Source organism: Varroa destructor, unplaced genomic scaffold (assembly GCF_002443255.2).
Source record: "Varroa destructor unplaced genomic scaffold, Vdes_3.0 BEIS01000001.1, whole genome shotgun sequence".
Lineage (NCBI taxonomy): Eukaryota > Metazoa > Arthropoda > Arachnida > Mesostigmata > Varroidae > Varroa > Varroa destructor.
In genome coordinates, this window is record NW_019211454.1 from 13,167,188 (window position 1) to 13,181,940 (window position 14,753).

At 40.9% G+C, this 14,753-nt stretch overlaps 1 protein-coding gene and 1 long non-coding RNA gene across 15 annotated transcripts in view; one reads left to right on the plus strand and one right to left on the minus strand.

Moving 5' to 3' along the window:
- Positions 1 to 5,612: 5,612 nt before the first annotated feature.
- Positions 5,613 to 14,753, minus strand: part of LOC111255475 (uncharacterized) — a 56,141-nt gene continuing 47,000 nt past the window's right edge. For 13 of the 14 annotated variants that reach the window (XM_086984863.1, XM_086984867.1, XM_086984878.1 and 10 more), the window contains 8 exons: positions 14,239 to 14,729; positions 13,901 to 14,068; positions 12,792 to 13,564; positions 11,840 to 12,434; positions 10,793 to 11,653; positions 10,376 to 10,567; positions 8,341 to 9,060; positions 5,613 to 7,931 (listed from right to left, as the gene is read on the minus strand). In XM_086984863.1, coding sequence (XP_086840989.1) covers positions 6,738 to 7,931; positions 8,341 to 9,060; positions 10,376 to 10,567; positions 10,793 to 11,653; positions 11,840 to 12,434; positions 12,792 to 13,564; positions 13,901 to 14,068; positions 14,239 to 14,729 — 4,994 coding nt within the window. In that variant the 3' untranslated portion in view covers positions 5,613 to 6,737. The remainder of the gene's footprint in view (positions 7,932 to 8,340; positions 9,061 to 10,375; positions 10,568 to 10,792; positions 11,654 to 11,839; positions 12,435 to 12,791; positions 13,565 to 13,900; positions 14,069 to 14,238; positions 14,730 to 14,753) is intronic. The other variant, XM_086984856.1, reaches the window with a different exon arrangement.
- On the plus strand, positions 7,926 to 11,854 carry LOC147758283 (uncharacterized). Its single transcript, XR_015324852.1, has 2 exons — positions 7,926 to 8,123; positions 8,361 to 11,854. It is a non-coding gene; the product is annotated as an uncharacterized LOC147758283 (long non-coding RNA).

The window sequence follows — 14,753 nt, forward strand, 5'->3', positions numbered from 1 at the left end:
AAGCTCACTGGGGAATATAAACTGTTTCCTACTGCGTCGATAGCATCATACATTCTTGCCAGGACAGCTTTTCTAATGAGGAATGCCATCTTACAACTACAACCATTGTTTTGTCTACCATTACGCAACAATATAACAGAAGTAAAACACGTCAAATAGGTTGCAGCTAAGAATCTTGATGATGATCAACCATGATAGGCAATTAAGTATTATTAACGAAATTAAGGGAAAAAAATCATCCAAAATAATATGTACTCTCATAAATCAACCTAACTAATCCTGCCAACGATTTGCTCCGCCTGTCAAGCTTGCTATAGGCAGTCGAGAAGAAACACTTGACGTTGGACAATGGGACAACTTCAAAGTAAGTTAAAAGTTGTTGCAAGTCGAGAGAGATGAAAATCAAATAGGTTTCATAAGTTTATGGTGCAATGGAATGTGAGCTCTGGAGCTGATTGATAATACTATATGGTCAATATTGGTAGGCCTCAGACAAAATATGAGTAATATACCTCATCTATTGGTATAATGCAGATCTGACACCACGAATTGGGGACTGTAAGGTCCCTAGCTTTTCCAGTCCCCACCACAATATCTATCAATTATTCAAGTTCAGCTTACCATATGCGTTGTTTCTCTCCTTTGTAGATTTCAATTAAGACGTGTAACACGTTTTCTAATCGCTTACATTTAAAATTTCCGCAAGCCACGTTACGTCGGAGCTGAGATTATTTGACGAAATAAAATACATCGGGCATTTGAGCAGAAATCAAAAAAATCACGGCATCCTACCTAGAAAGTTAGCTTGTATGAGATGGTGCAATGCGCAGAACGTAGAACTGCTAAGTGAATTCGAAGTCCTACACTTGTCCTAGGATATTTCATCTATTTGCTTTTGTACACCCTCTGCTACCACAATGAAATATAATAGTTCGATGCCAAATGGATTACACTACTGGTAGCCCACAATTTAGACAATTTACATAGTACAAATATACATAAACATAATATATCTGAATACAATGAATATTCTTCTATCTGCTAACCTAATGAAGAGAAACGAGCACAATTTTAAACTCATAATATAGATTTTTGATATTTAGCACGGCGGCGCGGCTTCTATATGGACCCCTATAAATCGCTGAAAGTGAAACTGATCGCTGATTGAGGCTGAGCCGTTTAGAATCAGATGATAATATCAATGAGCATGCATTTAGAAGAAAGCAGGAAATGTTTTATTTGAGCTAGAACAATGCAGTATTAATAGTGTTTATTTTATATTAAAAATTTGCCTGCATAGATGAAATCTACTAAAGTAACTTCTGTCTCTATAGACTGTCTCTCCTTTGTTTTACATGCGATAATTGATAACTTGTCGAAGCCTTCGAAAAAAATAGAATAAGCCGACATATGATACTCTATACTCAAGGATCTTACTAAACTCTTCTGAAGCCAGGAACGTCTTACAAGCCTGTGAAAAACTATTGCCGATGGGATGGGGAAGGTAGCAGATACTTAAACACAGAGGAGTGAGATCCCAGAATCGTCTCGTCTCCGTACATATAGTCATTGCATGTAGTTATATTTGTAATATGCATGCATGTGTATCGAACATCATAATTAAGTAATTTCTATCTTTGTTTCCTATATTCACCATAAAAATGGAAAGATGATCAGTTTTGTTGTGTTTGCTGTGTGACTTTAGGGACAAAAAATTTCAAGCAGGTCCTGGAACTCAGACTCAGCCAAAAATTACTTACTTATGAATGTGGCATCCGTTCTCCACTATAAGCCCCTGACAAAGATTTACCGTAACTATTCTATCTACATAGCAACGTTTGATGTAGGTCCATTGGATCGGATATTCGATCAGATCAGAAAAACACTACAAGTCGCTCCCACAATATGCCATTTATAATACTATAGTAAAACACCACGCCACCACAACGAACATAATTATAATTGTGAGCATCTGCTCGTAGCAATGAAGATCTGCCACTGAATAGCCATTGTTTTTGTTATTATAGATTAATTTAAAGCTATTAAAAGTCGCAACTCCGTAATAAATTCATCTAAAGGATTAACTCGGCAACTTTGTGATTGCAGTTTTCAATTGGAAAGCTCCATATTGTGTTTACATCAAGAATGGAAGTAAACGTTTCGCAAAAGGTATTTAATGGTGCGAGTTACGTTCGCTTGATTCTTGCGGTAGCAGCTGACACGATGAAGATTGTCGTCGTGCCTTTTGTTACCACTTGCTTAGTGCCCTGAGCGGTTACTGCATTGAAAAGGGAAACCAGAAGTAGTAGAAGGGACCGTCCTCAGCGAACCGGTGCTTTAACTTAGTAGATTATAGTAAAAACACCTTTCAATGGATAATGGAAATTGCTCTCCAACGATATCAAGATGATATAACGTATCACCCGATGTCCTGTGAAGTGATATCAGAGATTGTATGAATTATATGCTAGCTTTTTCCTATATGACTAATCCACTAAGTCAAATCAACCTGTTGCGTCAAGGGATCATAATTTACCAAATCTCTGTAAACTCGCTGTCATGTTATAGATACACGTCATGCAGATATACGTAGATTAGTCAGTTTTGTCTTGAGTGCAGCTAACATACTAACGTTTATTCTATTTGCCGTCCTCACTATTGGTTTATTATTGATATACTAGTTGCATTTTCAGGTTATTTAAACAAGTAAAATTGTTTGCAAAATGTTTACTGTGTAAGCCATCATTACGGACTTCTATACCCATCTGGAATTCGTCTATAGTTCAGATCGGCCGCAGATATGGCAGGTCTACTTATCGTCTTTATGAGGCAGCTGCACTCGTTGCTGTCATATGGGCTATGCAGCATTTACAAGCCTATCTTATTGTAGTCCAACAACAGATTGTCGCCTCAGACTCATCAGGCTAAATGCTAGACGCCCATCAATCGTTAAAGGTCGGGCAAGCTCTCTGAAACTAAATGCAGTAGCGAACTATTGTGAAAAGTCCCAATTGGGCGCTTGTGTCAAAGATGGCGGTCAATTTGAAGACAATTAGTTTTTTTGCAAAGGTTTCTCTTTTCGTGAATGCGAGACAAAATGTGACTATCAGAGCTGTTAAGCACAAAGAATCAGAAATAATGATAACGATCACTTAGCGACAATGAATTTAAATTACAATTGATTCGGGAGAAGTGCTGAAATTCAGTTTTCTATTGATATTTGGATTGCAAACTTTACAAAAAATATATAATTCTCTCTCTTATCACAGATGCTAAAAATGACTACAGTTTTAGTCAATACATTGCTGATAACGGCGAGCTATTGATCCATAACGAGCATTTTAGTTGTCGAAGTGGCTCAGTCGGAACGTTTAAGTCAATCTGTTCTGGCGTAGATTACAGTTTCAGGGGAGTTCCATAAGAAGTCCAGGTTGGCGAGAGGAGTAGGATGTTTCATAGGGCCTCTTTGGCCAATTTATTTGTTTTTCATAAAGGTATGCTTTTACATGAATATGATAGCGTACAGATGCTCCGTTTTGTTGGCAATAAGATTTGCTATATTTATCCTCCCGAGTTAATGGTTCTTGAAGCAATTGGCAACAGTTACTGTGCTGCCAAGAAAATGCTCTAATATACCTAATGCGTACGCCTTCTCCCAGCACAGACATATATGCATATATATCACGATCCACGAAACATTCTAACGCTATTCATTTACGAATTCATTTCGATGCAATTCATGTACAAAAATGAGATGCTGCTCGAAAGAATTGCAGTTGTGCGCCATAACTACAACAACAGGCGAACCGCTGAAGCCGGGAGGCCAGTCAATTCGGGGGTCGTAGCACGTAGAAGTACTACAAAGCCAAGGTTTATAGTGACAATTTTCGGCGCCAAGAAATTCGCCAGTGAAACGTATCTTCCTAACTAATAAGTGATGTCGAGATCTGACAATGTTCTGATTCGAATTAGACGAACAGGGCTCGTATTTGTTTTATGTGGTGAGTCGATCTTTACTGTCTGGAAAGATAAATAGCAGACCCGCCTGAAAGTTCATGGGCCTAACACTACGGTGTATGTGAAAAAAACCGAGGTTAAATTAGTGAAGTCGAAGAAACTGATGAATGGGTACCGCATGGTTTGAACGAGGATCAAGAATAAACGAGGAGTGACTTGCTTGTCTTTGCTGTTGCGTTATAATAGTGACCCATTCTTATATCGAACTGTGACATGTGATGACAAATGGATCGTCTACAATGATCGCAGACAATCACAATATTGTGCCTATAAACTTGAACCGATCGGACATCACTCAGGATTTTGCAACTGTACATACGGTTGGTGATGTCCCATCGATCTGATTCCATACATCCACTGATGTGATTGTCTGCGATTATTGTACTGCTTACGAACGACTGAACTCCGTATATCACTATAATGTCTGTCTAGTAGTTTAACGTACGTATTACCCGCTGCATCTCGATGAGTCCTAATTACAACTACGGCCATTAGAGATGATGAAAAATTCTGCATTAAGCAGCCAAAATGATTGAGCAGAAGCAAATCACTCCTATTGCAGGACGACACCTGACCTCACACAAAATAAAAGTGACAGTTGAAGCCTCTGCGCGGTATTCGCTCATACTCATTATATTACTACGCAGTAATCGAATCCTATCGAAACTGTTAATCTTCCATAATGCTCTATCACCCTTGAGCAAGATTTTTGAGCATTATAAGATTACGCTTGAAACCGTACCAATTCCCGGTAGTGTTCCAGGACTCTTGAGGTTTGACAAGCCTATACCTATTCTCATTTTTGGCAACAGAATTAAGCTACTGACGTCAGCTCCTACCGTAGTACACCAAGCTACATTTTCGTGAAAATGCTGATTTCGCTAGAGATTCCGTAGAGGACGTCTATTGATCATAGTTTTTTGCCAAATCGTTATTAGCTTGGTTCGTATAGAGCTGAAGGTGGGGTACAATATTTTTAGAGAAACGAGCCGTCGGTGCTAGTAGTCTTCTCATTTTATATCAGGAAAATCTTTTAGATTTAATTGGAAAAACCTTTTTTACCCGCCTTGTCATACCGTCCGTTTGTTTGCCAGTGAAATGTTCAATTGACGTATCTTTCATTGCTTTGTCCGTACGTAACTAAAGGTAACGCAATGACTATTGCAGGCCGCTTGAACTATACGAAAAGGGACAGTACCACAACTTCATAACCATCGACGAGAGGAAATTAGAATTGCGCCGCTAAGTTGCATCGGCTAGCGTAGAATCGTAAAGCGGAATATCTCTATGAAGCGCAAGATACCCGTTGAATATAGATTCAACGGGTATCTTGCGCTATAGTTCCCCTATTTCGGGCCATCATTTGCCAAATTTCCAGGCCTATGCGGCACTAGAAACGCTGACTTTGATTTTACTTACTGACTCTGCTTTGCTTTGTACTCCGTACCACTATCCTAAGCAAAAGAACCACACAACAATGTCTAGTCATACGATTGACGACTCGCATGCTGGAACCACAAGTCACCCCTAAATTGTCATGTAACTCATGTACGTCGACTTCTATAGTTGAATGGAATCAATAATAACAATTACTATTGTTATTATATACTAATGTTTCTGTGTCAGGATAAACGTATCAACATAGTACTCATTTATTTAACATTAACATGTCTTTTTACAAAGCAGCTCCATTTCTCTACATGACAACAACCCATCGGAGTTTTGCGCGGTAACTTATAGAATAGTAGTCTTCTGTCGAAGTGCAATGTGCGTTTTGTTGTCTACTGTCATAATAAGGCGCTGAGCTACGGTAGTTTGCAGTTTAACACACAGAATTTTTTCTGACTAACGACTCAAGCAATAAAGCTCTGACCAAACAAAGGTAATCGAATCTGACAAAAAAAAACGTACCACAGCGTCTAACTACGATTAAGCAACTGGAGTCAATGTCAGAGACATTGTGTTGGTAGTCCAGCTGTCCTGAGACACAGGCCTCAGCAGAGAGAAATTTTGTGCTTTCTTTGACCAGCTACGACCGGATTCATATGAAGTCTCATCGTGGTATATATACTGATTTCGTTCGCCACAAACACTCAGCAATGATCTTTTTTAGATTAACATACGATTTCTTTTGTTCAACTATTGTAATTATTCATTGCATACAGACAAACAGATCAACAGTTATATATGAAAGGCTTTGGGTTATACATATGTTTGTTCAAGCACCCGTCTGCCCAATGCAACATTAACTAGATGTGTGAACTCCGTTAACAGAACAAATAACATTCTATTATATATTGTCGTTCGATTAAACAGAACGTCTTTTTTCTAACAATAAAAACCATATTTTCGTCAACATCACTGTCTATAGTACATACTGATGCATGACGTACTCGTAAACAATCTATTTATATGTACACGTTATCCAATCTCCCACATGATAATTCTTATTCCGTCTACTATTTTCTAAACGTTCGCCAGTCGATATTGCCCAATGGACCTTATTAATACATGTGCTCACAACTTCTAACTTATACAAACGTACACACACACACACACACTATACGAAGTTCGTTCGCGAAAACTTCTTCAAAGACTACTTGGTCGTGACGCAATAGCGACAATAACATGGAGAGAGATCATTTTTACGACCATTACAAACCTTTAACTTTCCTGACTGTTAACATCTTCCGCTCATTGTGGTGTACTCTCTCTCTCTCTTAGATTCCAGTCAAAGTTTCGTCCTTTTCGCGCGCATTCGCGTTCGTTTCACTACCTAAACTGGCGGATGAAAGGGTTGTATTCGCGGCCGCCAAATCGATTGGCGTGACGTTACAATTGCGCAGGATGTTTTGCTTCAAACTGGAACATGTCGTTTCTACTGGCCCTGCGTTAGCGGCTACCAGTTGTATATAGTCCGGCAACCTGGCAGTGTTAGGGAGAGATATGGTACGTACAGCGAACGGAGACAAAGGTGATCGTGAATATCTCCGGACGAACGTAACTGGCCTATGCCTTGTGTCAGTCCGTAAAGCAGAAACTGTGGTAACTACAGTGGACTCAATTAGTTCCTGACGATTTTGTTGCTCCTGCAGCTCTAACTGAGCGCCTCCGTTAATAGAAGGTGGACACAACTCGTCCGCCGAAGCCGGTGTCGAACGTGCCAGCGTCTTCATGGAACCATCTAGTTCGAATAAAGTTGTCGCAACGGTTGTGCCATTTTGATCAGTGAATGTAACGAAAGACTTATCACTGCGTCGCTTTCCTACAATCGTACCACCTGCTATGTCTATTGGACTAGTGGCTGACCTTGTTTGATCACTGGCGTTCTGCGATTTCGCAAGTTTCGACAGCTGCGTATGCTGAGGAACCGTCAAGCCGACGGTCTCGATTACGTCAGTTCGATTGGCGCCGTTCACTGTTGAATTGCTAATGTGCCGCTTTATTGGCGTAATTATCGGAGCGCCGCCGCGTAATGGATTAGCGAATGTAACATTTGTGTTACTGGGAAAACGCGAAAGAGCGCGAAGCGTCGGTAAATGACTATACCTGCGAGGGATCACGTCTCGAACCCGTTGAATAGGTCGATTGAACTCGCCGCTCAGTGGCATCGATACAGAACCTACAGAAGTTGTGGCAATAGGAGCAGCCGCAGCCTCGAGTGCTGTTATGGCGGAAGAGCCTGCTTGTCCTATGCGGAGAAATTTCTTGATGAGACGCGGATGCTGTGCTGAACTAAACGATGCATCGACTGCTTTAACCAACATAGGCTCCTGTCTAGGCAGCACTGACTTCGTCACCACTGCCCTCATAGGGTTCGAAATGGAAGTAGACGACGGAGAATCTGAATTATGTACATCTACAACAGCCACTTCGTCGATAGTTTGCTCTTGCTTGGCAACTGGAGACATCATCTATAAACATCGAAAAATGAAAGAAATGAATGAAAACAAAGTAAGCACGTCTGAGTACCTATAAAGCTACAATAGCATATAATCGACACCTAATGCAACATAATTGTTTTATTTTCAGACTGCTCCGTATCCATAGCGTCCAATAATCAACTTAATGCTGTAGAGTCAACCGGATCACTCCCGCTATTTGAAGTAATATTTGCATAGATACTAATGGAAACTTTTCTACGACATCTGTTTTCATTGTCGACAAAATTCTTTAATGCTTAGTAAATAGTTGGTATAACTATTATAACTTCGAACTATGTTGTTAAACGCTGTTGAACCAGTTAAGCTTGACGTGTTCACATATGAGGCTATGGCATAGCCGTGTGATCGCATACACCTATCTATACTGATCGCAACCTACCAAGAAAATTTGTCCAGCAGGAATGATTGGAGAAATCGGCACGACAGGATTCGTTGACGACGGCAATCTCAGTGACGATGTTCCCGGATGAATTAACCGCGGTGACGGCTGATGTACTATAAGTGTAGGTGGTGGCCGACACGATTGTGGGGGTGATAAGATCACATGTCGAACGTTTGCGTGGGGTGCATTAGTTATACAGGGGACAGCTGGGACAATGGGGGGAGACTGAACCGAACTTAACGAACCTCTTGAAGATATCTGAGGGTCCGAAGCATAGCCAGGTTGAGACGGGGCAAGGATCTTCAGATGACTAAAACTATTGGATTCAGGTAGCAACGCCAGAACATTCGAACTGCGCGGTTTTGGCATAGGAGTGGTCCTCTGTGAAGCCGGCGAATTAACGGATTTGGGTCTCTTCGTCGGCGGATCTGCCAAATAAGATTCCTTTGACTGAAGCGGTTGCAGATTTTGTAGTTTTTTTTGTCGGCACTGTTGTTGCCGTTGCCGCTGCTGCTGCTTTCGCACCTGTGATGATCCCTTTGAATGAATTTCTTGTGAGCCTTGGGGTAGTGTAACCTCGTAGATTTCTTCAGGCAACCGGTCAGCAGGTAATCCTCGGTGGGGAAAACTTTCTGATACAGTGTTACGAATAGCTCTTATTAGCATCGAACGTTTGCGATAATTTTGTAAAGATCGTTTTGTCAATTCGGCCTTTTTCTGTAAAGTAAAAAAGACGATCATTGTTATGATTACACACACATGAAACGAACCCTAAAGAAAATATTTCTAAAACGTTTGTGTAAAAATATAAGAATATGCGACTACTTTCCTGTCTCAGACACATTGATCTAAATAACAAAAAAAAAGTAATTAATTAGAAATTAGGGTACATTTGCGAGCCAAACGATCATTACACGTTACCGCCCTGTTAGCGATTGTGTTGTACTAATTGAAAAAATATTGTCCTAAAATATTTGTCTATCTACCAGATGATACCGACTCCAATATTACTTAACATCTTTCTGGAATCCTAAACAATATTTTTTATAGTAAATTTGCGAATTTCATACTCTTCCTTCGGCGCTCCAAATTTACCCATAACTTAATGTAAGCCATCTGCGAAATCTATTGAGGACGTTTCATAATAATGTATGTAATGCTTTATGTGTGTTTTGACCCCAAGCTCTTTGACTTTTGCTATTAAAGCTAAATCAGCTTCGCTAACTTGTCAAGGTTTACGTTGTCTAGGATGACTGAATAACTAATTACATCGCCGAATAGGCTCGTCTTCCGTTAGGACAAGAGATTCCTCTTATCTCTACCATGATGAGTTTGTAGTTTCTCTCTCGAATAAACACTTTTCCTCTATGACAAAAAGAAGATAGAAGCATACACAATACGACAATGCCCGCCAAAGTAGTTCCAACGTATTGCTGGCATCGTATACACATATATGAATTAACCTGCACAAGAAATTTTTTGCTATACGTACATTTACATGCAAATGTGCTTTGTATTCGTCGTCCTGTTCCCGCACGAATACGCACAAGTCTGGTTAAACATCCGTTCTTTCTTGCATTCGTTCCAGTATCCTTGCTATCGCTTTTCCCCCGAACTTTTACCGGTGTTGTCATCTTCGTGACAAAATGTCGAAATAGCACAGCTCATTCTGAGACGACATCTTTAAGCTTTGGTATAATTCTCGTACATCGTACAGCCCTGTCATATGTTATATCGGTCAGTTGACTTTTTCGTCTATCAATGGCCTGCTACATTTCTGGACCCCTCTGATTGATAATTTCTCCTCACGGTCTGCTTATCCATAGAATTCACCTTGCAACAGCCATCGTTTGACCATCGGATATCGCGTAATTTGCGAAATAAAGCAGTTTATGTAGCAATCTAGTTTACTCGATTTGGATAATAATTTTCATGCTCGGAATAGTGTAGCTAGTACAACAACGATAGTACGTACATAAACGAGTTTAGATCAGGTTAGCGATAGTATATCCGAAAGATGCAATGTACTTACCAGCTTCAGACGTTGGTTTTTCCACATAAGCAGCTTTTTATAGCGCAATAATTGGATCTGGTTGCGCACCTCAATGCAGAACGATTTCCGGAAGTCATGTAGGAGTTCTTCAGCTCCTACAACGCCAGGTTTGTTGTACAGAAGATTGTTAAGCTCTTCAAGGGCCTTTATTTCTTCAGCGGTTACATCATTCTAAATAAAGAGATAGAAAAAAAACACGTAAACAAACCGCTGAATTACCTACAAGGGTTGTCTACATTCAGACGCGTAGACTTACCCAGCTAAATAAACCATACTAGCTTCAACTACTCGCACAAAGCGAGGTTCCAATCTGCTGTTAGCAACGAACGTGCTCAAAACGCGAATTCTATTAAGTACGTCATATGTTAGTTACAAGTCACACTGTACCATACCTACCACATCCGGATGAATGATCACTTTACTATTCTTAATGTCCCTGGGCAAGTCCGGACCGGTCCCCCCGTCGAGAATAATTTCATGCATTCGTTGACAATTAGCTATCTGTTTCCCGGCAACAAGTTTTTGTTGCCAAGGGGCTGTTTGGCGCCTCATTTGTTCAGGCAACCCCACATTTGCTTTTTCCGATATATCGAGGCTGGCAGATTTCGACCTACTCATATTTCGTGATTTCAATTTCAGCAGGAAAGTGTTTACAGGGAACCTCACAGGTGCGATGGTTTTTCCGTAATTTTCACTGCTACTGTTTACAGCGGTTGCTTCGTCATTGAACTCCCCCACACGGCTCCCAGCGTCCTCCCGGTATTGGTCAGTCCCCTTCTGCGGCAGAAGGACTTGTTCTGGTGCACGACCGATATCTTTATCGAATCGGTTTTTAGTGATTTCATCATCAGCGTCGCTACGGTCACCATCATACAAAGTGAAGGATCCAATACCTTCGGCTAAGGCATGCCCTTCGCTTTCACCAGGAACCAGAGGCAGCTCTGTGTCCTTAATGCCGTAACCACTCGCCATTCGTTTTTGTTGAGTCCTATTGTCACTATGTAGCGTTGGCGCCATTGTGAGCTGACTTCTTAATTGGTGCCACTGTCGCGCATACTCCATTTCGACTTGACGATTTCGTGCACGGGCCCGTTGCTCGGCCTCGGCCTCATATTTTTTCATGATGCACTCCCCAACCAGATAGTCAGCTAAGCGCGAGTTGCGTTTGACAGTTCGACCTCGACGCGTCATATTCGAAGTTGCTAAGGATGAAGACAATGAATGTGGCGATAACGGCAGACCGGTTTTGCTGACAGTCTACAAGGAAAAAATGTAGGATGGACATGGAGATAATTAAAATTAAAATAAACTAATATATAGTATAATGAATATTTTGTACAAGGAAAAGAATAAACTAACCTACACAACTCTAAAAAAAACGACTAGCTCTATCTATTAAAAAAATATATTTAATCATAATTTTATGTGGAAATAAAATGCTACCTTATTGTTTTGTAGTATAGCCGTTTGTTGTTCTTGTACTTTCGTAATCGAGTCACTCGAATCGTTACCGCCGAGGACTTTGGGCCACTTAAGGACAGGCTCCGATGGAGACTGCTTCTCCGACAGCACTGCATCAGGTAGCAATCTCTTTTTCCGCTGCAGGTTGTTGATGTTGTCTCTATTTCCATGATCCTCATTAGCAACGGCAGCAATCGTATTTAGAAGCTGCGTTCGTCGATGTTCACTCTGCCGAACGATTTCATCCGACGTTACAACTGCCGAGGCCGCATATAGAATTGAGTTAAGCGTTAACGAGAGACTTGCGAAATCCTGTTGGTACTTCGTCACCGCTATTCGTGAACCCCTTTCAATGACAAGTAGAGATTGACGAAGAAGACGCGAGGCCTTTTCATCGTCCCATGACTTAGACTTCCGTGCATCACTTGTGTGAAGAACGACAGGCACCAGCTCCTCGTCGGGCGCTTTAGGATTTTGCGATGTTCCTACTACATTGTCCGAAATGGCCGTACCACAGATTGGAGTAGTCTTCACTCGATGCATCATAGATCGCTGGCGAGGCTCATTATCACCGTATCTAATTTCATGCGTTTTTAACAGCAACATAAAAATATCAATGAAGCGTAACAGGCACTACTAGCATTCGGGATAATTCTAATGCTTGCATGAATCTGTGTATTGGAATTGGGAAATATATTAATTAGATTAGTATTATATTTCATGAACAGGTGCGGCCAACGTCTTATGTTCCGTGTGCCGCCGTAAATAGACAATGATATAATTATTTCAAAAAATTGTAAATCTTAATGTCTGTAGTTCCAATAAAGTCACAACGTCTTAGCACTTGCGTAATGTGACCTCATCGGTATTAAGCTGAAAATACCTGCTCTACTGTACAGCATTTTTGATACAAATAGTGAACGCTAATACGTACTCAAGGTCGTTAGAGTGGTCAACCAGCTTGTATGCGTGCGGAAAGTTATTCTTGACAGACGAATGTTGACATAAACCCTCGGGGGCGGCTTCTATGGACGTTGCTGCCTCCGAATTACAGGTTCGTTCGGAATCTCCAAAAGAAGTAGGTAGTTTTACGCAAGACGGGGGTATCTTAAGCCTAAGAGGAGGGACAAGCTGGGGTTTCAAAACATTCTGTTTCTGGAAATTCGCTTTGTCAGTAACAGCAGAAGCCGGAATAAATGACAGTGCTGCTCTGGGGTTAGTGATTGAAGGAGCGCTGCTTGTGGAACCTGAACCTATAACGGCAGTTCCTTTTTTACCTTCTATAACTGGTGGTTTGTCAGCGATGGATTTTAAGGTCTTCCTTTTTTGAGATTTTGCCTTTTCGGCAACAGCTGGCACAGATGAGGTCGTTAGGTTTCTAGTAATAGGAGAAACGGCGGGGCACGTTGAAGCACCCTCTGTGTTTGATGAACCGTCAACGATCGCTTTAATGGCTTTCGGCTTTCGAGGCTTTGTCTGTTTCGCAGAGCACGTGTGCGAAGACAGTGTCGTTGAACAGCTTGGATTCGCGGAATCGCTGCTTGTAAGGGCAGGTAAATCTGAAGTAAGCGCACCCTTTGTTGCTGAGGGACTGCTAGCCAGAACGGTCTTTAGCAGGACAGTTTCCGTACCAAGTACTGATACTACAGCCCTTTTAGGAGAAATCGCTGCGTCGAGGTTCGGCGCCACTAAGCCCAGAAAAGTCATCTATTTGGGCATAAAGAAGTTGTGGCCATGTTGACACATGTTAGATTAGATATTTCAGCTACGTGATTTATAAATTAAACTAACTTGACCCACGTTTAGCTCCCCTAATAACTAATTTGAAATAATATCTAAAGTCTGGAAGCTCAAATACAAATCGGTATTTGCATTTTTGTTATATGTACCATATAATTTCCTATAATTATAAAAAAGTGAATTATGGTGAAGTTTATATATATAAACTTCACCTTTACTTTATAAATAAAGTATAAATGCAGTATCCTTGCCGATCAGTATTTCTGTTTTAAAATAAGTTTCGGCCAAGGCTACACATTTTACCTTGAGGTTTCGGTTGCCTTTGAGGTATCTTTGCAATTCTGTAGAGGCGAACGGATTCCGCGTTGAATATACGCCTCGTTCTCGGGCCAACCGTTCTTCCTCTTCGACCAGCACCGCATTCACTAGGCTACGAACTACAGCTTCGACTATATGATGGCTGTGATCCGGCTATGCAAAATGAATATAAATAATATGAGGTTAACCGAACTCGAGCTGTTAACAACTACCATAGGTTAGATTATAGGGAAAAATATAATTGTGTTATTATTAATAATACCATTGCTATTTATCTGACACCAATATTTCGATCAACTGCAGATTTTTCGTTTATAACTAACCTCGTCATTTTTGGGTATAACGCTCTCTGCTGATTTCAAAGGAGACGACGATGAACCAAATGAGGTAACTTTGAGCTTATTTTGAAGGGGTTTTGAAGGTAACGTTATGTTGGTGGCTCTTCGGGTAGGGATCACAGCATTTCGAGGAATTGACTGCGCATTTATAGGGCTGCTGTTTATATCGATCACAGCAGCGCTAACAGACGGCGCAGGTGCTGCGGCTTCCACTGGAGTTGAATTTTTTATTGGAGATGTTTTCTTCGAAGGTACATTAATATCTGCACGCGTTCCCGGAGATGTGGCCTTTTCTACAAACTTCGTATGCTTACAAGGTGTCCTACTTTTTACTGAAACCATGTTTTTTACGAGTATTTCATTTCCAACAGGAGTTGCAGTCTTCACATACGCGATGTTCTCCCCAGGCACCGTATTCTTTTCAGGTGTCCAATCCTCTATCGGTATCGTGTTCCCTGCAGGTGGACCACTAACAGCTTTTGTACACACATATATATATA